We start from the raw sequence: 24,091 nt of genomic DNA on the forward strand, positions 1-24,091 counted from the left end.
AAGTGGAGCAATACCTCCCACTGCCACTGAAGCCTTCTCTTTAGGTAATGAAACTTTTGGCCTGTAAAGACACAAGTACACAAGGAAATACCTTCCATCTCAGGTTGGGCCTCTGGGACGGGGGACACCTGCTACGTGGGAGAGGGAGAACAAAGTCTAACTGGGAGTGGAGGGAGCGGGTGAAGCTGTCATCAAGAGTCTTGTCTATGACACAAGCAAGCAGGCCCCACCCCTCTTTGGAGGAGAAAGCCGGGGGCACAATCCTGACCCCGGGGGCCGGGGGCCGAAGGAGAGAGTACAGAGGGTCAGGGCAATAAGAGAGGGAAATCATAACTCACCGATGAGATCAGGATGAGGGGCCAAAGGCCAAGGAGGCTGCTGCCAGAGTGAGCTGCGAAGGGAACAAAAGAGGAGAGCGTTGTGGGGAGGCCTGGGTCACTGCGTGACCCCCAGAATGGAGCCTTTGGAGGTGGCGCCCAAGGGGGAGGTGGCCAAAGAGGGGGACGCCAAAGCCGAGTCCTCGAAGGAGCGGAGAGGGAAGACTGGGACCACCGGGAGTCGCAGCCCTCACAGCCAACGTGATGGAGGTGAGCCTAGGGGCCAGGGGGTCGGGAGAATCAGCCTTATCTGGAAAATGGGGATTAAGACTGTGAGCCCTATATGGAGCATGGACCGTGTCCAACTTGATTACCTTCTATCTACCCAGCACTTAGAACAGTGCCTGGCACACAGTAAGCACTTAAAAAAATACCATTAAAAAAAGAAGGCCGAGCCCTCGAGGTTGGGCATGGGGCTGACTATTTAGGCCATGAAGCCAGGCCCCATCAGTCCCCTTATCCTGGCCAAAGCTCACCTGGCTCTTCAATGCATTTTTCCTCAGATTTAGTGGCCCAGGCGCATTGCGAAAAAAAATCACAGTATTTGTTAAGCGCGTAGTATGTGCCGAGTACTGTTCTGAGCGCTGGCAAAGGCGAGGAGAGGGCAAGAGGCAGATCCACTTGAACCTCTGACCCCTGACCCCTGACTTTCTGGGCCCTTTGGAAGCAGCATGGCCTAGGCCTGGGAGTCAGAGGTCCTGGGTTTTAATCCCAGGTCCGCTACATGCCTCCTGTGTGATTCTGAGCAAATCACTTGACTTTTCTGCGCTTCAGTTACCTCATCTGTAAAATGGAGAATAAATCCTATTGCTTCCTACTTAGACCGTGAGCCCCATGTGAGACAGAGACTGTGTAATAACAATAATAATAATATTGGTATTTGTTAAGCGATTACTATGTGCTGCACACTGTTCTAAGCGCTGGGGAAGATACAAGGTAATCAGGTTGTCCCACGTGAGACTCACAGTCTTTATCCCCATTTTACAGATGAGGTAACTGAGGCAACAAGAAGTTAAGTGACTTGCCCAAAGTCACACAGCTGACAGGTGGCGGAGTCAGGATTAGAACCTGTGACCTCTGACTCCTAAACCCGTGCTCTTTCCACTGAGCCACGCTGTGTCCAACCTAACTTTTATCTACCCTGGCGGTTAGAAGGGTGCTTGGAACTTAGCACGTTTAACAAGTACTATTATTATCATTATTCCCCCTCCCTTCTGCTTCCACCAGCCAACTCCCATCAGCTTTATAGGGGGAGGGTCAAAACCCCAAGGGGAGATGGGTTTGGGCCAAGGGGCTGGTGCAGGCAGGCCTCAGGGCCTGGGGTGGGGGAATTCCAGAACAGGGCCCCTGAGGCCACTTATAATCTCATTAACAACAAAAGAGCAGTTTCATTTCTCTCTTTCACTTTAGTTCAGTCTGTCCCATGAAGCGCTCCAAAATTCCCACTCTTCTTCCCGGGCTGGGGTCCTTATCCTCCCGGGGTGAGGGAGAATTCGGCCTCAGAACACCACACCCCCAGATCCTTCGCTCCTCTCCCCGCCCCCTGCCCTTCATAAAAACAATAACGATGGTACTTGTTAAACACTTACTATATGCCAAAAACTGTTATAAGTGCTAGGGCAGATAGAGTCAATCAGGTTGAACACAGACCCTGTCCCATGTGGGGTTGACAGCCTTAATCTCCATCTTGCAGATGAGGGAACTGAGGCCCAGGGAAGTGAGGTGACTTGCCCAAGGTCACACAGCGGACAAGTGGCAGGGCCGGGATTAATAATATTGGTATTTGTTAAGCGCTTACTATGTGCAGAACACTGTTCTAAGCGCTGGGGTAGATACAGGGTCATCAGGGTGTCCCACGGGAGGCTCACGGTTAATCCCCATTTTACAGATGAGGTCACTGAGGCCCAGAGAGGTGAAGTGACTTGCCCACAGTCACACAGCTGCCAAGTGGCAGAGCCGGGATTCGAACTCATGACCTCTGACTCCGAGGCCCGGACTCTTTCCACGGAGCCACACCGCTTCCCGCGCTCTATCCCCTTCACCCCTCTAACCCACCCAGGGTGGGGAAGACGGGGCCCTCAAGGGCATCACGTCCGGGGCCGGGCGCCTCAGGCTCCATCCCTGCGTGGCACGTGCTGCCAAGGGGCGGGCGGGGTGGTGGCCCGAGTAACGGTAGCCCCGCCCCCGCCCCCTCCCCACCTCCTTCCCTGTCCCCTCCACGCCTCTCCCCCTCTCTAGGACCCCTGGGTTCCCAGGAGAGCTCCACCCTCCCGGCAGCGCGACCCTCGTCCTCGGGAGGTGAGTGGGTCGGACCTCCTGGGAAGGCCGGGACGAGGGGGATAACGGGGACCACGCGGTGCCTCGTCGCATGGCTCCATCCCAACTTTCCCTCTTTTTTGTCCCCTGCGCCGTCCTGGGAAGGCCGCCAGGGGGCGTGGTCCGAGGGGAATGTGTCAAAGGGGGCACGTGTCAAAGGGGGCGTGGTGCCACTAGGGGGCGTGGTCTCGCCCGAGGGGCGTGGCTCCGCTGGGGGGCGTGGCCTCGGACGGAGGCTGGGATTGGATTGGCTGGATTGGCCGGCCTGCCGGCCGGCCAGGCCGAGAGCGCCAATTCTCGACGACGCCGGGCGCCAATGGAACCGGGCCCGGCAAACGGGAGCTCCGGGGCCTCGGGGCCCCGAGCGGCGGGAGCCGGGCCGGGGGCGGCCGCAGCTGCAGCCGGAAGTCGGGCCCGCCGCCGGTAGAGTAAGAGCCGGCCCGGAGGGGCGGAACCCCGGCATCCGGGGGCGGGGGGGAGGGCCGAACCGGCGGTGACGTCATCGCCCGGGGAGGGCGGGGCCGGGGTGTCTCCCTGTCCCACGCGGCGGGGTGGGGGATACCACTGTCCCCCTGGGGCGGGGGGGGACGGGACACCCCCCCGGCCCACTATAGTACAGTAGCCTCGTGGCTCGGTGGAAAGAGCCCGGGCTTGGGAGTCACGGGTCATGGGTTCGAATCCCGCCTCCGCCACTTAGCTGGGTGACTGTGGGCAAGTCGCTTCTCTGGGCCTCAGTTCCCTCATCTGTAAAATGGGAAATAAGACTGGGAGCCTCACGTGGGACAATCTGATCACCCTGAATGTCCCCCAGCGCTTAGAACGGTGCTCTGTACAGAGTAAGCGCTTAACAAATACCAATATTAGTAGTAGTAGTAGTCGGCGGGGGGGGGGGCGCGGAAGGACCGGTCCGCGGGGAGGGGAGGGGCATCGAGCGAGAAGAGCTGCGCGGGCGGGATGGGCTCAGTGGCAAGAGTCCGCGCTGGGGAGGCACAGGTCGTGGGTTCTAATGCCGCCTCCGCCCCTTGCCTGCTGTGGGACTCCGGGCAGGTCGCTTCACTTCGCTGTGACCTCGTCTGGAAAATGGGGATGAAGGCTGGGAGCCCCACGTGGGACGGTCTGATCACCTTGTATCCCCCAGCGCTTAGAACAGTGCTTGGCACATAGTAAGGGCTTAACAAATACCATTATTATCATTATTATTAATAAGCAGAGAAGCAGCGTGGCCAAGTGGAAAGAGCACGGGCTTTGGAGTCAGGGGTCATGAGTTCGAATCCCAGCTGTGCCACTTGTCAGCTGTGTGACTGTGGGCAAGTCACTTCACTTCTCTGGGCCTCAGTTACCTCATCTGTAAAATGGGGATTAAGACTGTGAGCCCCACGTGAGACAACCTCATTCCTCTGTGTCTACCCCAGCGCTTAGAACAGTGCTCTGCACATAGTAAGTGCTTCACAAATACCAACATTATTATTATTATTAATAAAATGGGGATGAAGACTGTGAGCCCCACGTGGGACAGGCTGATCACCCTGTATCCGCCCCAGCGTTTGGAACAGTGCCTTGCACATAGTAAGCGCCTAACAAATACCGACATTATTATTATTAAAACGGGGATGAAGACTGTGAGCCCCACGTGGGACAGTCTGATCACCTTGTATCCCCCCAGCCCTTAAAACAGTGCTTGGCACACAGTAAGTGCTTAACAAATACCAACATTATTATTATTATTGTTATTATTATTAATGCATTGTTCCTCGGAGTGATGAGGTGAGGGATTGCCCCGCCATCAGAGGGTGAGGGGCAATAAGGCCTGCCCCACTGCGTTCCTGTTTTGGGGGGTGGGCGGCGGGAAGGGTTTGGGGTTTCTGCTGTCCCAGTTTGGCCCTGGGCCCGAACTCCACCTGGTTCAGGAAGGGAGAAGGGTTTAATCATTCATTCAATAGTATTTACTGAGCGCTTCCTATGTGCAGAGCACTGTACTAAGCGCTTGAGAAGCAGCGTGACTCAGTGGAAAGAGCCCGGGCTTGGGAGGCAGAGGTCATGGGTTCGAATCCCGGCTCTGCCCCTTGTCAGCTGTGTGACCGTGGGCAAGTCACGTCACTTCTCTGGGCCTCAGTGACCTCATCTGGAAAATGGGGATGAAGACTGGGAGCCTCACGTGGGACAACCTGATGACCCTGTATCTCCCCCAGCGCTTAGAACGGTGCTCTGCACATAGAAGCGCTTAACAAATACCAACATTAGTATTATTATTACCATTCAATTTGAATGGTTTAATCGTTACCTTGGCTACACTCCCTCCCTTTTAGAGAAGCAGCGTGGCTCACTGGAAAGAGCACGGGCTGTGGAGTCAGAGGGCATGGGTTCGAACCCCAGCTCTGCCACTTGCCAGCTGTGTGACTTTGGGCAAGTCACTTAACTTCTCGCTGCCTCAGTTCCCTCATCTGTAAAATGGGGATGAAGACTGTGAGCCCCACGTGGGACAACCTGATTCCCCTGTGTCTACCCCAGCGCTTAGAACAGTGCTCGGCACATAGTAAGCGCTTAACAAATACCAACATTATTATTATTCTCTTACCCGAAATGACAGCTGGGGTTGGTCGACTGGACCCTAGGCGGGGGGGGGGGCGCGTTGGGAGTGACCCACCCAAGCCAGGGGGCGGGGGGACCATGGGGAAGCCTATTGTCACGGGGGGGGGGGTCTGGAGTGTCCCACTGTGTCCTTGAAGACGGGGGGGGGGGTGAAGGGCCCCACCCAGACCTGGTGGGGGAGGGAAAACTGGAGAATCCCATTGTGACCCGGGGGGGGGGGTCTGGAGTGTCCCAGTGTGTCCTTGAAGACGGGGGGATGTGAAGGGTCCCACCCAGACCTGGAGGGAGGGAAGCCTGGGGAATCCCACTGTCATCCGCGGGGGGAGTCTGGAGTGTCCCACTGTGTCCTTTAAGGGGGGGGGATGTGAAGTGTCCCGCCCAGACCTGGGTGGGGGGGACGCCTGGGGAATCCCATTGTCACCGGGGGCGGGGGGGGGAGAGTCTGGAGTGTCCCACTGTGTCCTTGAAGACAGGGGCGAGGGGGGGATGTGAAGTGCCCCGCCCAGACGTGAAAGGGGGGGAAGCCCCCCATTGTGACCCGCGGAGGGGGGGGGGTTGGAGTGTCCCACTGTGTTCTTGAAGACGGGGGGGTGGGGGGGTGAGGTGTCCCGCCCAGACCTGGAGGTGTGGGGGGGAAGCCTGGGAAATCCCATTGTCACGGGGAGGGGGGGAGTCTGGAGTGTCCCACTGGGTCCTTGAAGGGGGGGTGAAGTGTCCCGCCCAGACCCGAGGAGGGGGGAAGCCTGGGGAATCTCACTGCCACCCAGGGCGGGGGGACCCCGGACTGTCCCACTGTGGCCCGAAGACGGGGGGGGCAAAGGGGGAATGTAAGGTGTCCCACCCAGATTCTTTCATTCGCATTTAATAATAATAACGTTGGCATCTGTTAAGTGCTTACTATGTACCAAGCACTATCTAAGCGCTGGGGTAGGTACAGGGTCATCGGGTTGTCCCACGTGAGGCTCACAGTCTTCATCCCCATTTTACAGATGAGGTCACCGAGGCACAGAGAAGTGACTTGCCCCAAGTCATCCGGGTGACAGGTGGCGGAGCCGAGATTAGAACCCATGACCTCTGACTCCTAAACCCGTGCTCTTTCCACTGAGCCACGCTGCTTCTCTGTACTAAGCGCTTATTGAGCGCTGCACTAAGCGCTTGAGAGAGTACAATGCAACAGACACATCCCTTGCCCAAAACGAGCTGATCGTGGCCTAGTGGATAAAGCCCGGCCCTGTGAGTCAAAAGGTCATGGGTTCTAATCCCGACTCCACCACTTGTGGTCTGCTAGCGTGACCCTGGGCAAGTCACTTCTCTGGGCCTCAGTTACCTCATCTGGAAAATGGGGATTGAGACTGTGAGCCCCACACGCAACAGGGATTGCGTCCAACTCGATCTGCCTGTATGCGCCCCAGCGCTTAGTACAGTGCCTGGCACACAGTAAGCGCTTAACAAATGCCACCATTACAGATCAGGAGAGGGGGAAGGATGGGGAATCCCACTGCTGCCTGAAGGGAGGATGTGAAGTGGCCCCTCCCAAGCCTGGAAATGGGAAAACATGGGGAATCCCAGTTTAACCTAAGGACGGGTGTGCAGGGTATCTCACTGTGTCCCGTGGAAGGTGGACGGCCAGTGTCCCTCCGAGAGCCGAAAGGAGCGTGAGATTGAGATGACTCAATGTAAAACTGAGGGAGAGATGGACGAGATAGAGGAAGTCACCTCTCTTTGGAGAATGGCATTCCTCACGCGACTCTAAAGTGGGGAATCCCAGACAGGACAGCAGTGACATTTTGGCAAACTTTGCGGTGCTTTGGAAGGATTCACTCCTTACTAACATTTAATAATAATAATAATGTTGGTATTTGTTAAGCGCTTACTATGTGCAGAGCACTGTTCTAAGCGCTGGGGTAGGTACAGGGTAATCAGGCAGTCCCACGTGAGGCTCACAGTTAATCCCCATTTTACAGATGAGGGAACTGAGGCACCGAGAAGTAAAGTGACTTGCCCACAGTCACACAGCTGACAGGTGGCAGATCCGGGATTCAAACCCATGACCTCTGGCTCCCAAGCCCGTGCTCTTTCCACTCAGCCACGATTTACTTACATTGTGTGGAAGTGCTACACACAGTGCTTACATTGTGCAAAGCAGCGTGGCCTGATGGATGGAGCCCGGGCCTGGGAGACAGAAGGACCTGCGTTCTAATCCCGGCCCTGCCACTTGTTTGCTGTGTGACCTTGGACAAACCACTTCACTTCTCTGTGCCTCAGTTACCATATCCTCACTTGTCTGCTGTGTGACCGTGGGCAAGTCACTTAACTTCTCTGGGCCTCAGTGACCTCAACTGTAAAATGGGGATTAAGACTGTGAGCCTCACGTGGGACAACCTGATTACCCTGTATCTACCCCAGCGCTTAGAACAGTGCTCTGCACATAGTTAAGCGCCAAACAAATACCAACATTATTATATCCTCAAAACGGGGATGAAGACTACCGGCCCCACGTCGGACACGGACTGTGTCCAACCTGATTAGCTCCTATCCCTCCCGGGGCGTAGATTATCTTGCATCTACCTACCCCAGCTCTTAAATAGTGCCTGGCAAATAGTAAGCCCTTAACAGATACTATTATTATTATTATAAGCACTTAACAACCCTATTATTATTATTATAAGTGCTTAACACATTCCATTAAAACAAAACTATGCTGCTGACAGGAAAAGAAAAATTCACCACCAGAGGCTCATAAACCATGCCCCGCCACCCCTCACTCTCCCACCCCAACTGGGGTTAGGCGCTCAAAACAGGTAATTAACATGCCCCGGGGCGTGTACTGGACGTGTGCCATGACCCAAGAATGCTCCAGCTCAGCCCTAGGAGGCGCCGGCACTTCGTAGGAAAGCGAATCCTTGGGCCACTGAGGCAGGGCCGTCACCCGACACGGTAGAATTAGGTTGATGTTTTACATAATTTACACACACCAGGGCGGGAGAATATAAGGGATCGGCGTGGGGCTGGGGAAGGGGAGGTGAGGTGCACTCTCAGATTCATTCATTCGATCGTATTTATCGAGCGCTTACGGGGTGCAGAGCACTGGGCTAGGCGCTTGGCAGACTACAAGCCACCAATCAACGGACACATTCTTTGCCCACAACGAGCTTATAGTCGGGGGGCAGGGGGTTGACACCGCTGACGGTGAAATGTTGGTCCTTCTGTGGCTTAGCGGTTGGGAGTCAGAGGCCGTGGGTTCTAATCCCGGCTCAGCCACTTGTCTGCCGGGTGACCTTGGGCAAGTCACTCTACTTCTCCGTGCTTCAGTTAGCTCATCTGTAAAACGGGGATTTAGACTGTGAGCCCCAGGTGGACAACCTGATTAGTTTGTATCGACCCCAGCGCTTAGAACAGTGCTTGGCACATAGTAGGTGCTTAACAAATACCATCGTTATTATTATTATTGGTGTCCCTGAGTGACCATATGTAAAAGTGACAGAATACACATACTGACAGGCCCAACATACTTGTGGGCACAATGACATGCATACATGTGCCCTGGTACATATATATGCATACCCCCGGCACATCCCTGTATTCTGGGACACACACTGGCTTGCACACGAATCCACTGGTACTCAAACCGACCCCACAAAACACACAGAAATATGTAGATCCTCACTGGTGTACAGGCTGACACACCCCATTATCGATTGGTATAATAATAATAATAATAATGGGATTTGTTAAGTGCTTACTATGTGCAAAACACCGTTCTAAGCGCTGGGGGCGGATACAAGGTGATCAGGTTGTCCCACGGGCTCACAGTCTTAATCCCCATTTCACAGATGAGATTAGCGAGGCACAGCGAAGTTAAGTGACTTGCCCAAAGTCACACGGCAGACGCGTGGCGGAGCCGGGATTAGAACCCATGACCTCTGACTCCCAAGCCCGGGCTCTTTCCACTGAGCCACGCTGGTCTCCATCCGGCCCCTAAGGTGTGCCTGACACTGCGTTCTAGGCACTGAAAGTTTAATGAGACTCCGCCGGGGACTCATGCCTTCACACCCTGGCACACAGTCCACCTCAGTTTTCCACCAGACTCGCTACATTATTTACCGGGAAGAAGGTGCACACCAGTCAGTATCACACAGCTGCACACCCTTCCTTCCTCAGTGACCTCATTATGGAGCCTGGAGGGACATAAGAAATATTTTGGCAAGCGCTTGCTATGGGTCAAGCGCTACAGTCCATATAAGTTTGTCAGGTTGAACGGAGCCCCCTGTCCCAGATGGAGCGCCTAGGCTTAAGCCCCATTTTACAGATGAGGAAACTGAAGCACGGAGAAGTTAAGCGACTTCCCCGAGGTCACAGAGCAGACGAGCGGAGGAGCAGGGAATAGAACCCATGTCCTCTGACTCCCAAGCCTGTGCTCTTGCCACTAGGACCGACCTCTTCTCCAGATACGTCCTAACCTGAGCTGGGGACGCCCCCAACGCGCACCCTGCCCTCACTCCCCTCGAAGTCTTCTTTCGGTGGACTGAAATCGGGCAGCAGGGCGGTTCCCCCAGACGCTGGTTCAACTCACTTCCCGTCACCCGAAACCCACCCAGAGGGAGGAGCAGCGGGCCGCGGCCTGGGGTCTGGTGAGGTGGTGTGATGGGCTGGGCCAGCTCTAAACCCCCCGGTCTTCCCCGCCCCCGGGGAGCAGGCAGGAGTGGGGACAAAGTCCCAGGTTGTGTCAGGCTACGGCCATCTGCCAGGTCCCACGCTCAGCTGGCCCCTGGCAGCGGTTTCGGGACACAGTGATGACAATAATAATAATTACAGAACTTTAAGTGCTTACGATGTACCAAGCACTGTTCTAAGCACTAGGGTGAATACGAATTAATCAGATTGGACTCAGTCCCTGTCCCACATGGAGCTCACACTTCTACAGATGAGGGAACTGAGGCCCAGTGATGCAAAGTGACATGCCCGAGGTCTCACAGCAGACAACGTGGCAGAGCCGGAATTAGAACCCAAGTCCTTTTGACTCCCAGGCCTGGGCTCTATCCACCAAGCCGTGCTGCTTCTTAAGAGGAGCACAAGAGAAGCAGAGTGGCCTATTCGTTCATTTCATTCATTCTGTCGTATTTATTGACCACTTACTGTGTGCAGAACAGTGTACTAAGCGCTCGGGAGAGTACGAGACAAGAGTAAACGTACACACTCCCTGCCAACAACGAGCTTACAGCCTAGAGGGGTTTGCAGTCTAGAGACCTAGTGGATAGAGTACGGACCTGGGTTCTAATCCCAGTTCCGCCACTTGTCCGCTGTGTGATCTTGGGCAAGTGACTTTTAAAAAAAAGTTGGTATTCGTTAAGCACTTACTATGTGCTGAGCACTGTTCTAAGCGCTGGGGTAGATACAGGGTAATCAGGTTGTCCCACGTGAGGCTCACGGTCTTAATCCCCATTTTCCAGATGAGGTCACTGAGGCACAGAGAAGTTAAGTGACTGGCCCAAAGTCACATAGCTGACAAGTGGCAGCACTGGGATTCGAACCCGTGACCTCTGACTCCCAAGCCCGGGCTCTTTCCACTGAGCCACGCTGCTTCTCTGGGCCTCAGTTAACACCTATAAAACTGGGATGAAGACTGGGAGGCCAATGAGGGACAGGGACTGTGCCAACCCGATTACCTGGTATCTACCCCAGCGCTTCGTACAGTGCCTGGCACCTAGTAAGTGCTTAACAATACCTCAGTTATTATTACAAGAACCGAGTGCCCCGGGACCTTGCCCTCTTGGAACCTCCGCGTCTGAGTCTCCCCGTTCCCGCCCCGGGCCGGCCCCTCCACCCCCATCTCCCCTCGGCCCACCCCGAGCCTCCCCTGCCCCCCGGCCCCCAAGCCCTCCGCCTCGGATCCGGTGCGGCCTACCCCAGCAGGACTCTGAGCCTCTGGCCCAGTCCCTGCCCCTCGCTTCCCCGCCCCGAACTCGCCTACTCCACCCCAGCCAGGGCTCTACCTCTGCCCCAGTCCCCGATCCCTGCTCTCCGCCTGGGCCCCACCGCCCTGTGACCCACTCGCCGGGCACCCCTCCCTCCCTCCCGGCCCCTTTCAGTCCCGGGGGTCACCCGGGCCCCAACGCCCCGTTTCTCCCTGCCCTGGCTTGGCCTGGCCGGACGACTCCCGGCCCCCCCGCCCCCCACGTGGTGCCGCCCGTCCGTCCCCCGGCCGCCACCCTCGCCGCCGTCCATCTGTCCCCTTCCATCTCCCCCGCGGTCCCCTTCCGTTCGCTCTGCCCGCCCTCTCCTTCCCCCAGCTCGCCTCCCCCACCGCCGGCCCCACTATCAGACATTTAATCTGCTTTGGTTCTTCAGAGAGGGAGGGCACGGTTGGGCCAGATGGAGCTGTCGCCGGCCCCTCCCGACCATTCTCCTCAAGTCCCCGCCGTCCCGCCTCCGGGGTGGGGAGCTGTGGGCTGGATCCCCATGCCAGGCGGGCATGGGCAGAGGGACGGGAATTAGCCCGGAGCTCCTTTTGCTCCACTGACCTACTCCTTCCCTGCGTCGTTGGCCTGGTCCCCTCACCGCTCCCACGTGGCAGGGATCTGGGCGAAGAGTGAGGCGGTGGGGGGTGGGGGAGGGCGGGTGACGGCTGATGGGACAGGGTCTGGGTGAGAGGGGAGGAGGTGGCTCGACAGGGACTGAGGCAAAGGGGGAGCAGGACGCCTGGGACCTGGGAAGGAGGGAGACTGTCCCTGGGTTGTTTACAACTTCCAGGCCAGGCCGGCCCTCACACGTGCTGTCTTCCTCCGCACCGCTCTCTGCCTGCTCTGCCCTTGAAAGCTCCCGGGGGAGGGGGGGTCCCCTCCCCGGGAAGAGGAACTAGCCCCTCCCCAGAGGGTGGAGCCAGCCCTCCCTCCACATAATAACCCAGCGAAGCAGGGCCCCGGATTATCCCAGCCCTGGTCCTCAGCTGTCCTGGCCAGAGCTGCCCGGGGAGAAGCGGGGCGAGATGGGTGAGTGAGTGACCGAGTGAGGGAGCGTTGCGGGACGCTGGGCATCTGACGGCCACGGGGGGCCAACGCCTGATGTGCCCCCTTCCACCCTCAGGAGGAAGCAGAGCGGCAAGGCGTGAGCCCGGAGGGGTGGGAAGGGGAGGAGGGGAGTCCTGACAGAAGAGAGGGGATGGGGAGGCGGGGGAGAGACCGGGCCTCGAGACCAGCCTTGCCGTAGGCAGGGAATGTGTCTGTTATAGTTGCATCTTACTTTCCCAAGCGCTTAGTACGATGCTGTGCACACAGCAAGTGCTCGATAAATACGAATGAATGACTGGGGCCTGAGGGGTTCCGGAGGAAAAGGTGAGGGCTAGAGCTCAGGGAAGGGAAAGTGGCAGGGAAAAGCGAGGGGAAAGCTCAGGGCTGGTGGTGGCAAGAGGATATGGGGTACAGGAGAACAGCGGGTGACAGGAAGGAATATGAAGGGGCTAAGACTTAATGACGATAGGTATGGTATTTGTCAAGCACTTACTTTGTGCCAAGCACTGTTCTAAGCCCTGGAGTAGATAAAGGGTAATCAGATTGTCCCACATGGGGTTCACAGTTCTAATCCCGTTTTACAGATGAGGTAACTGAGGCGCAGAGAAGTGAAGTGGCTTGCCCAAGGTCACCCAGCAGACAAGTGGCGGAACCGGGATTAGAACCCACGTCCTCTGACTCCCAAGCCCCTGCTCTTTCCACTAAGCCACGCTGCTTCTCTGGGGTTCAGGAGAGTGGTGGGGAATAGAAGAGGGAAAGCGGGGGCTGGTAGGGGGGAACTGGAGAACAGGAGAGTGCAGGGAACGGAGGCAGGAAAGCTGGGGGCGTTGGGAGGGAAGACCTGGGGTAGAGGAAAGCAGTGGGGGAGAGAGGAGGGGAAGCTGGGAACTGGGGGGACACCTGGGATCCGAGAGAACCACAGGGAATGGAAGGGGAAAAGAAGAGAGACCTGGGGGGCAAAAGTGCTGCAGGGAATGGATGAGAGGAAGTTGAGGATTGGGGGAGGCCCGGGGTGCAGAAGAGAAGCAGGGAATGGTTGAGGGGAAGCTGGGGACTTGGGGAAGCCCGGGGAGCAGCAGGGAACGGAGAAGGGGAAGCCGGGGGCTGGTGGGGTGTGAGGGAGGTTTGGGATGCAGGAGAACAACGGGGAACAGGAGGGAAGGCCGGGGGCTGGCGGAGTGTGGGGGAGATCTGGGGTGCAGGGGAGCAGCAGAGAACGGAGGAGGGAAAACCAGTGGGCGGGGGCCGGGGGGAGGCTGGGGAGCGGGAGGGCAGCGAAAACGGAGTCTTTCAGCCTCCCACCCCTCCGGCTGTTGTCCGCAGCCTCCCGCCGGGCCTCCAGCATGGACCTGCGGACCACCACCAAAACCCTGGTGAAGCTGTGCGAAGACAACGCCGCCTTCTTCGCCACCCAGGGCCCCGGCGAGACGGCCCGGAGACTGGCACAGGTGTTCGCCGGGGTACGCGAGCAGGCCCAGGGGCTGCAGCCGACCCTGTTCCACCTGATGACCATGGCCCACCGCTTCGACCTGGACCCGCAGACCCAGGCCAACGGCTACCGCAGCCTGGTGCACACGGCCCACCGCTGCCTGGCCCACCTGCTGCACAAGGCCCGCTACGTGGCCACCAGCTGCCGCAGCATCTTCTTCCGGGCGGGCCACAACCTGGCGGAACTGGAGGCCTACCTGGCGGCCCTCACCCAGCTGCGGGCCCTGGCTTACTTTGCCCAGCAGCTCCTGGGCGCCAACGAGCCCGGCTGCCTCTTCTTCGAGGGCGACGGCGGGCTGAACGCCGACTTCCTGCGGGAGTACGCCACCCTGCACAAGGGCTGCTTCTACGGGCGCTGCCTCGGTTTCCAGGTGAAGCCTGGGGCTCGCCGCCGGGGCCGGGGGGGAGGGGACCTGAAGGGGGACCCGGGGGAGAGGGCGTGGAGGCTCTGCCCTCCCCACGACTCGGCCTCCCTCCCCGTCGTCCCCCACCGGGACCCTTCCCCTCTACTCTGCCCACCCCCTCCTCCCACTGCCCCACCGCCACTTCCCCAAACTCGCTTCCCCCGCTCCATTCTCCGGCCTTACCTCATCTCTACTTCATCCTGCCCCTGCTCTCCCCGCCTCCTGTGCGCCTGCTCCACTTCCCAATAATGAAGGTATTTGCTCAGCGCTTACTATGTGCCAAGCACTGTTCTAAGCACTGGGGTAGACACGACGTAATCAGGTGGTCCCACGTGGGGCTCGCGGTCTTAATCCCCATTTTACAGATGAGCTACCTGAGGCCCGGAGAAGTTGTGACTTGCCCAAAGTCACACAGCTGACCAGTGGCGGAGCCGGAATTAGAACCCACAACCTCTGTCTCCCAAGCCCATGCTCATCCCACTAAACCACGCTGCTCCTGTCTCCCATTCCCTATGTCATCTCAGTCCCCCCACTCCACTCCCCCTGCTCCATCTCCTGCACCCCTACTCTATAATAATAATGGTGGTATCTATTGAGCACTTACCACGTGCTAAGCACTGTTCTAAGCGCTGGGGTACGTAAAAGGTAATCAGGTTGTCCCTGTCCCACATGGGGCTCACAGTCTTCATGCCCATTTTACAGATGAGGTCACTGAGGCCTAGGAAAGTGAAGCTCCTTGCCCAAGGTCACAGAGCGGACGAGTGGCAGAGCCGGGACCCACGTCTTCTGACTCTCAGGCCCATTGCCACTAGGGCCCTACTCTTGCCGCTAGGCGATGCTGCTTCCCCATTCCTCTACACCCCGGCCCTTCCCTCCGACTCCATCTCCCTCCATCCTGCCCCCCCAACCCCTCCGCCGCCGCCGTCCCATCTCCCCATATCCCCTTCTCCCAACCCGGCACTCTCGTCCGGCTCCACCGCTGTGTCCCCCGCGGCCTTCCCACCCCACCTCTCCATCTAACCCTGATCCACCTTATCCCACACCCCGGGGTGGGGGGGGGGGCGGCTGCCCATCCCCTAGATGTGGGCACCCTCCTCAAGTGAGGCCTGCCACCGATTCCATTTCCTGCCTTTTCCTCGTTCCCCCCAGACCCCGGCTCTGACCTTGAAGCGTCAGGGCCTCCTCCAGCCTTGAGCAGCTGCGATGACAACCGCTCCTGGCCCCGAGCCCGGCCTCCCTCCTGCCCCTGCCAGCCGGCACACTCCCCCCTCCCCTGCCCTACCAAGAAGCCTGCCACCGAGCCCTCGCCTTCCAGGCCAGGAGCCGGGAGCCCCTCCTCCCCCTCCCCACCTCCCACAGAGCTCCTGGGGCTGCCATGAGGAGGGGCCAATAGTTGTTCCTCCAAAGGGGTGAGCCGGTCAACCCGGCCCGTCCCCAGGGAGCCACGTTCACTCCCTTGTCTTATTGCCTGGCTGGCTCACTGCCTGGCTGGCTGGCCGGCTAGCTCGCTGGTTGACCGCCTGGCTGGTCGGACGGATGTCTGGCTGGTTGGCTGGTTCATCGACGGACTGACCGGTTGGATGGAAGTCTGGTTGGCTGCCTTGGCTGGCTGGTTGACCGAATGTCTGGCCGGAAGGATGTCTGGCTAGACGGATGTACGGACAGATGTATGGATTCGTTCAGTCGTATTTATCGAGCGCTTCCTGCGTGCAGAGCACTATGCCGGAAGGACGTCTGGTTGGCTGGGTGGATGGATGAACGGATGGATGCGTGACTGGTTGGCTGGGTGCATGACGGATGGCTGGAGCTTGGCTGGCTGGGGAACAGGAGGGTGGCAGGAAAGCTGGGGGCGGAGGGAGGGGAGACCTGGGGTAGAGGATGTCTAACTGGTTGGCTGGGTGGATGGTTGGCCGGATGGAGGTCGGCCGGACGTCTGGCTCTCTGTCTCGCAGTCACTAACTGCGCCTCTCGGTCCCCCACCCCCCATCCACAGTTCACTCCCGCCATCCGGCCCTTCCTGCAGACCATCTCCATCGGGCTGGTGTCCTTCGGGGAGCACTACAAGCGCAATGAGTCTGGCATCGGTGAGTGTGGGGCATCGTCCCCCTCCCCCCTTCCCCGCCCGCCCCCTTGGCCTGCGTCTCCTCTGCTCTCTCACCGCTCTCTCCCCTCTTGTCCCCTCCCTCCCTTTCCCTCTCCCTCCCGCAAGCTGCCAGAGGGAGCCACCCCCCACCCACGGTAAGTCCCGGGGCGGGGGGCGGGGCCGGCGCCCGAGAGCCCCCCGTGACCCCCGGACCTCCCGCCGGGCCTTGCCCTCCCCCCCCGCTCCGCCCCCAGGCGTGGCGGCCAGTTCCCTGTTCACCAGCGGCCGCTTTGCCCTTGACCCCGAACTGCGGGGGGCCGAGTTTGAGCGCATCACCCAGAAACTGGACGTGCACTTCTGGAAGGCCTTCTGGAACGTGACCGAGATGGAGGTGCTGTCGGTGAGTGGGGGGGCGGGGGCGGGACCACTTCCACCCGGAGATGGGGCTGGGAGATTGTCGGGGAGGGGCCACGGACTAGTCCGTGGGCTGTGACCGGGCTGGGGAGACCACACCCCGTGGGGAATTGGGAGGCAACGGTGCGGAGAGGGGGCGTCGGGAACATCGAGGGTGGCAGAGGAGGGGAGGGCAGGGCTTTGTTGCCAGCAGGATGGAACGCAGGCGGGGGGAGGGGCCGCCCTACTCCGGGTGGTCCCCATCACCACCTCCCCCACCTCCCGCAGTCTCTGGCGAACATGACTTCGGCCACGGTGCGGGTGAGCCGGGCACTCAGCCTGCCCCCCGACGCTTTTGAGATGCCCCTGGCCGCCGACCCGCAGCGGAGTGTCACCATCACGCCCCCCGTGGCCCACAGCGGCCCCGGCCCGGTCCTCGTGCGCCTCATCTCCTACGACCTGCGTGAGGGACAGGTGCGGAGAGCAGAGAGATGGGGAGGCCGTCCCGGGCCTGGCCCCCCTCGCCCCTTCCACCGTCCCTTCCTCCCTGTCCCCGGTCTCCTGGGTCACACATTGGTCGGGGGGGGGGGGGTGTGAGGCGGGGGAAGGGCTGGGCCCAGGGGGCGGCCAGGAGCCCGAGTCACCCTGCTGCCTTTTGCCGCCCCCAGGACAGCAAGGAGCTGACCAGCCTGGGGCGGAGCGAGGGAACCCGGAGCCTGGAGCTGCGGCCCCGCGCCTGCCCCGCTCCCCGCTCTCGCTCGCTGGTGGTACACATCCACGGGGGCGGTTTTGTCGCCCAGACCTCCAAGTCCCACGAGCCGTACCTCAAGGGCTGGGCCCAGGAGCTGGGCGCCCCCATCCTCTCCATCGACTACTCGCTGGCACCGGAGGCCCCCTTCCCCCGGGCCCTGGAGGAGTGCTTCTTCGCCTACTGCTGGGCCCTCAAGCACTGCCACATCCTCGGTGAGGGGGCTGTTCTTTAACCTCTCGGACTCACCTCTGACCCCCGACTGCCCGGCCTCACCCCGACCTGACCTCCGATCCCCTACCTCCCGGCCTCACCCCACCTCTGACCATCCACTTCCTGGTCTCGCTTTTGGCCTCCCGTCTCCGGCCTCACTTCTGACCCCCGACCTCCGGCCCCCCCCGGACAACCTGGCCTCACCCCGACCCCCAGCCTCACCTCTGACCTCCCCCCAGCCTGCCGGCCTCCGACGAGCCCCTCTTCCATCCTGCTTCCCATCACCTGAAACACCCGTGCCCGTCTTCCCTCTGCCACTCCTGAAAGCGGCAATAACGGGATTTAGCAGTAACAGAATATATCGAACGGCCACCGCACGCAATGTGCTGTACTGAAGCGCCTGGGTAGGGCCGGGGTCCCGGGGATAGGGATGGGGATGGGCCAGGCGGGTGACCGCTGCACTCTCCTCCTCTTCCCCCCAACGCCCCCGGCCCCGGGTGCGCAGGCTCCACAGGGGAGAGGGTGTGCCTGGCGGGAGACAGCGCCGGGGGGAACCTGTGCTTCACCGTCTGCCTGCGGGCGGCCGCCTACGGCGTGCGTCTGCCCGACGGTATCATGGCCGCCTACCCCGCCACCCTGCTGCAGGCCTCGGCCTCGCCCTCCCGCCTGCTCAGCCTCATGGACCCCCTGCTGCCCCTCAGCGTCCTGTCCAAGTGCCTCGGCGCCTATGCCGGTGAGGGCCCGGCAGACCGGAGAGGGTGGAGGACGGCGGGCCGGCCGGGAAGGGAGGGCGGGAGGGGGCGCGGGACATCCGTGAACCCCCCGCCCCCCCCGTGCGCAGGTGCGGAGCCCGAGGAGGAATCGGACCCGGGGCAAGAGGCGCTGGGGATGATGGGACTGGTCAAGAGGGACACGGCCCAGCTCTTCCGGGACCTGCAGCTCGGGGCCTCGGCCTGGCTCCAGACCTTCCTGGAGCTGGGGGGCCGGGCTGGGAAGCAGGGCGCCCCTGCCACAGCTGGTGAGATTTCCCCCCTCCCTTGCTTCTCTTCCCCAGCACGCGTCCGGGTAGACCCGTCCCTCCCGGATGGGCTACGTTGAGGGGTGTCAGGACTGGAGTGCACATTCCGGGATCAAGGGTCCCGGCTCTGTCTCCATCCCCTCTCCCCGGGGACCATCCGGCCACTCTGCACAACCCCCCGGCTACCTGCGGGCCGGGCCCCCTCCTCCGCCGGCCCTGAGTGGGGCGGGGGGCCGGTGGGGTCAGGAGAGTCGCCCACGGGAGACCCTCGGCCTGGAGCCGGGAGACCGGACAGCACGCCCGCCTCCCTCCCAGCCTGGACCCCTTCACCCGTGCCCGGGGAGGAGGAGGGTCTCGGTCGCGGAAAGGTGGGGAGGGGTCACGTCTCCGGGTACGACGCTGCAGGGGCGTCCTCCTCATCCTGCAAGCTGCTAGGTGGGGGGGTCTCCAGGGGTCCTCCGGGTACGACGTTCCCAGGGCCGCGCGTGACCCGGGCGGCTCTCCCCCGGCAGACTCCATGCGCCGCAGCGTGTCGGAAGCGGCCCTGCGGGAACCGCACGCGTCGGCCTCCCGGGAGTCGCACAAGAGCCTGACGTGCCAGGACCTGAGCTCGATCGGCAGCGCCGACCCCGGCGCCGGCGGCCCGCCCGCCCCGCCCCGGCAGGACGTCAGCTTCTTCCTGAACCAGCCCCCCGAGCCCCCCGCCGCCCCGGCGGCCGAAGAGCCCTTGGAGCCCGAGGCCCCGGGCCCGGGGCTGACCTTCCCCCCGGGCTTCGAGCCGCGGCGCTCGGACCAGGGCGAGGCCCGGCTGGCCCTGCAGACGTCCCCCATCGTCAAGAACCCCTTCATGTCCCCGCTGCTGGCGCCCGACAGCATGCTGAGGGGGCTGCCGCCCGTCCACATCGTGGTGAGCTGTCGGGGGGGGGGGGGGGGGCCGGGGTGTGAAAATGGGGCGGGGCCTGATGTGACGCGGGAGAGCCAATCGGAGGGCGGGGCGTGATCGGGGGCGGGGCCCGGTCGTGACGTACACCTGGCAGCGCCAATCGGAGGGCGGGACCGTGACGCCAGCAGGGGCGCGGGCCTGACCTGGGCGCGAGCTGAGGGGGCGGGGCCGGGAAATCCCTGAAGGTTTTGGCGGGAAGCAGCCCCGCCCCCCCCCCAGCCCCCCGAGCGACGCCCCAGCCCTCCCCCAGACCCACCCACCCATCCTCATTCATTCACGCAGCATGTACTGTGTGCCCAGCACTGTACTAAGCGCTTGGGAAAGTACAATCCAACAACCAACAGTGACATCCCCTGCCCTCAGCGAGATCGCAGTCTGCGGCGGGGGTGGGCGAAGACAGACATCAATATGAGTACATTATAATGATGATGATGATGATGATGGTATTTGCTAAGCGCTTACTATGTGCAAAGCACTGTTCTAAGCACTGGAGTAGATACAAGGTAATTGGGTTGTCCCACATGGGGCTCACAGTCTCAATCCCCATTTTAATAATAATAATGATGGCATTTGTTAAGCACTTACTATGTTCTAAGCACTGGGGAGGATACAAGGTGATCAGGTTGTCCCACGTGGGGCTCACAGCCTTAATCCCCATTTTACAGTTGGGGGAACTGAGGCCCAGATTAGTGAAGTGACCTGCCCAAAGTCACCCAGCTGACAAGTGGCGGAGCCGGGATTTGAACCCATGACCTCTGACTTCTCAGCCGTGGTCTTTCCACTGAGCCACGCTGCTTCTCTAATATAAAATGACAGAAATGGACATAAATGCCGCGGGGCTGGGAAAGGGGGGAAGAGCAAAGGGAGCAAGTCAGGGCAGAAGGGAGTGGGAGATGAGGAAAAGAGGGGCTTAGTCAGGGAAGGCTTCTTGGAGGTGATGTGCCTTCAATAAGACTTTGAAGAGGGGGCTGTGGGACCCCCCCCCTTCCCCTGCATTCATCCTTACCCGCCCCTCATCCTGATCAGGGCCTCGGTGGGCAGAGGCAACCCATTTGAGGGGGGTAGAACACAGGACCGGGAGTCAGAGGATCTGGGTTCTAATCCTGACCTCCACCACTAGTCAGCTGTGTGAGCTTGGGGGGGTCACTTCACTTCTCTCTGCCTCTGTTACCTCATCTGGAAAGTGGGGATTAAGAGGGTGAGGCCCACGTGGGACAGGGACTGGGTCCAACAAGGTGAGCTTGTATCTAACCCAGCACTTTGAACAATGCCTGGCACATAGTAAGCGCTTAACAGATAAAATAAAAATACAAAAGAATAGCATCTGCACCTATGGCCTACCTGGCTGAGGGAGCCTTCTTGTTGCGTCTTCCAGCAGCGATTGTGCAGACAAGCCTCCGGATGACCCCCACGCCTCTTCGACTTCCCCAGGGGGTCAGCAGGACGCCCACTGTGGCTCAATTTCATTGAGCCCAGCCTGAGAGTTGGGGAGACAGAGAGAGGAAGAAAATGTTCATGTGTGTAGAGTAAGCGCTTAACAAATACTATATATTAATAATTGGGAGCCCCATATGGGACAGGGACTGTGTCCAACCCGATTATCTGGTAATAATAATAATAATGCCGGTATCTGTTCAGCTCTTACTATGTGCCAAGCACTGTTTTAAGTACTAGGGTAGATAACAAGGTAATTAGGTTGTCCCACGTGGGGCTCACCGTCTTAATCCCCATTTTACAGATGAGGTAATTGAGGCACAGAGAAGTTAAGTGACTGGCCCAAAGTCACATAGCTGACAAGTGGCAGGCCTGGGATTAGAACCCACGACCTCTACCCCGGTGCTTACAGCAGTGCCTGGCACTTAGTAAGCGCTTAACGCATACTGTTATAACCATAATTGAAGCTTAATAAACATTGTATATGTTTCTTACATATAGCGCTCGTTAAGCGCTTACTATGTGCCAGGCACTCTACTAAGTATTGGGTTAGACATCAGGTTGGATAGAGTCCATGTCCCACACGGGGCTAACGGTCTCGATCCCCATTTTCCAGATGGGGTAACTGAGGCCCAGAGAAGTGAAATGACTTTCCCAAGGTCACACAGCAGATGAGTGGCGGAGTGGGTTCATCAGAACCCATGAACAGGAAAGGAGGGCTTAGGCAGGGAAGGCCTCTTGGAGGAGACGGGCCTCCAACGAGGCCTTGAAGAGCGGGGAGAATCACCGTCTGTCAGACGACCGCGCGTCTGGTGTCTCCCGCCGCGTCTCTGGATCGACCGCTTCCCCGGCCCCCGCGGCGTGTCCGGCTCTGACCCCGGCCCTTCCCCTCCCCCGGCCCAGGCCTGCGCGCTGGACCCGTTGCTGGACGACTCGGTGATGTTCGCGCGGCGGCTGCGGGCGGTGGGCCGCCCGGTGACGCTGCAGGTGGTGGAGGACCTGCCCCACGGCTTCCTCAGCCTGGCCGCCCTGTGCCGCGAGACCCGCCAGGCCGCCGCGCTCTGCGTCGACCGCATCCGCCACATCCTCGCCGTCCCCGACGTCCCGCTCAAGCACCGCAAGCTGGAGCGCGGCCGCCCCGACGCCCGTCCCGCCCAGAGCTCCGGGTCCTCGGTTATGCCCCAACCGGCCTCCGCCAAGCCCCACACTCCACCCGGTTGAGCCCCCGTCCCCCCAAGGCCCTGGGGAGGGGGAGCCGCCAAGCACTGAACTAAAGGCTTCTGGTTCTTACTTGCACTGTGGATTCTGGTGATGCTCTAGGGGGACCCGGACATACTCTCCCTCCTCCCCCCAGGCTCCCCAAATCCCCTGAGCAGAAGCACAAGGGCTGGAGTGGGTCCCGCTCTCCTAAACGGTGTGGGGGGGCCCTGCCCTAGCCCCCCGTCCCTAGCTCCCCTCCGCCGCCAGCCTCAACAACTCCCCCCGGGGCGAGGGCCCAGGGGGTGGACATTCCCACCCTTGGGGCGGCCGAGGCCGAGTCCCGACCCCCAAGGTGGTCCTGCCGCCCCTCTGGAACCCGGGGAGGGGGAGGGGAGCCCGCCTTGGGAGTCCCCATCCCTTCCCTGCTGCTGCTGCTGCTGCTGCTGCTGCTGCTGCTGCTGCTGCGGGGCCCCTGTGTAAATAAAAGTATTTAAGAAGCCCCCGCCCGACCTGACGCCAACCTTTTGTACGTAAAGGTACAAAGCCGACCCACCGGGCCCGGGGGGAGCAGGGAGAGGCCGCGGGGGGGCAGCGGGCGGGCCGGCGCCGGCCGGGAGGGGGCAGCAGCGGGTAGGGGTGGGGAAGGGGCTGAGGGGGCGGGGCTAAAGGCTGCGGGACGTAGGGGGCGGGGACAAGGGGTGGGGTTAGGGGGACTGAGAGGGCGGGGCTGAGAGACTAAGGGGGAGTGGCTAAGAGACTGATGGGCGGGGCTAAGGGACTGAGCGGGCAGAGCTAAGAGACTAAGGGGGCGGGGCTAAGGGGCTGGGGAACTGATGGGTGGGGCTAAGGGACTGAGAGGGCGGGGCTAAGGAACTGAGGGGGCGGGGCTAAGGGACTGAGGGGGCGGAGTTTAGAGAGTAAGGGGCGGGACTAAGGGACTGAGGGGCGGTGCTAAGGGACTGAAAGGGCGGGGCTAAACCACTAAGGGGGCGGGGCTAAGGGACCGCGGGGCGAGGCTGACCATAATAATAATAATAATGATGTTGGTATTTGTTAAGCGCTTACTATGTGCAGAGCACTGTTCTAAGCGCTGGGGTAGGTTTATCCATTCCAAGCGCTTAGTACAGTGCTCTGCACATAGTAAGCGCTCAATAAATACGAATGAATGAATGAATACAGGGTAATCCGGTTCTCCCACATGAGGTTCCCAGTCTTCAACCCCATTTTACAGATGAGGGAACTGAGGCCCAGAGAAGTGAAGTGACTTGCCCACAGTCGCACAGCTGACAAGTGGCAGAGTCGGGATTCGAACCCATGACCGGTGGCTCCCAAGCCCGGGCTCTTTCCACTGAGCCACCATGGGGGCGGGGCTAAGGGCCTGAAAGGGCGGGGCTAAAATACTAAGGGGGCGGGGTTGAGGGACTGAGGGGCGGGGCTACGGGATTGCGGGGCAGGGTTTTCGGGACTGAGGGGTTGGGGCGGACGGGGCGGAGATGAGGGTTGGGGCTGCGGGACTGGAAGGGCCGGGTGCGCGGTCTGAGGATCCGGCTGGGTGGGACCTGACGGGCGGGCCGGGGTCTGCACGGTGGAGGGGCGGGGCGGGGGCTGTGGGTTTTGGGGCCCGGGAGCGCCGGTTATATTATTATTATAGTAATAATAATGTTGGTATTTGTTAAGCGCTTACTAGGTGCAGAGCACTGTTCTAAGCGCTGGGGGAGAGACAGGGTCATCGGGTCGTCCCACATGAGGCTCACAGTTAATCCCCATTTTACAGATGACGGAACTGAGGCACGGAGAAATGAAGTGACTTGCCCACAGGCACCCAGCTGACAAGTGGCAGAGCCGGAATTCGAACCCGTGACCTCTGACTCCCAAGCC

General features: G+C 60.2%; 1 protein-coding gene across 5 annotated transcripts; it reads left to right on the forward strand.

Annotated features, from left to right (window-relative positions):
• The first annotated feature begins 264 nt into the window (after positions 1-264).
• On the forward strand, positions 265-22,303 carry LIPE (lipase E, hormone sensitive type). 5 transcript variants are annotated; one of them, XM_029066633.1, is made up of 11 exons: positions 265-587; positions 2,616-2,675; positions 13,613-14,148; positions 16,175-16,265; positions 16,519-16,664; positions 16,946-17,131; positions 17,326-17,620; positions 18,124-18,351; positions 18,460-18,636; positions 19,149-19,543; positions 21,917-22,303. In XM_029066633.1, the coding sequence occupies exons 1-11, from the start codon at positions 455-457 to the stop codon at positions 22,232-22,234; spliced, it is 2,565 nt and encodes an 854-aa protein (XP_028922466.1). In that variant the 5' UTR covers positions 265-454; the 3' UTR covers positions 22,235-22,303. The 5 variants fall into 5 exon arrangements, with proteins under 5 accessions (XP_028922466.1, XP_028922472.1, XP_028922467.1 ...); XM_029066639.1 differs by lacking the exon at positions 18,124-18,351; XM_029066634.1 differs by lacking the exon at positions 2,616-2,675.
• The last annotated feature ends 1,788 nt before the right edge of the window (positions 22,304-24,091 follow it).

This window comes from Ornithorhynchus anatinus, chromosome 5, assembly GCF_004115215.2.
Source record: "Ornithorhynchus anatinus isolate Pmale09 chromosome 5, mOrnAna1.pri.v4, whole genome shotgun sequence".
NCBI lineage: Eukaryota > Metazoa > Chordata > Mammalia > Monotremata > Ornithorhynchidae > Ornithorhynchus > Ornithorhynchus anatinus.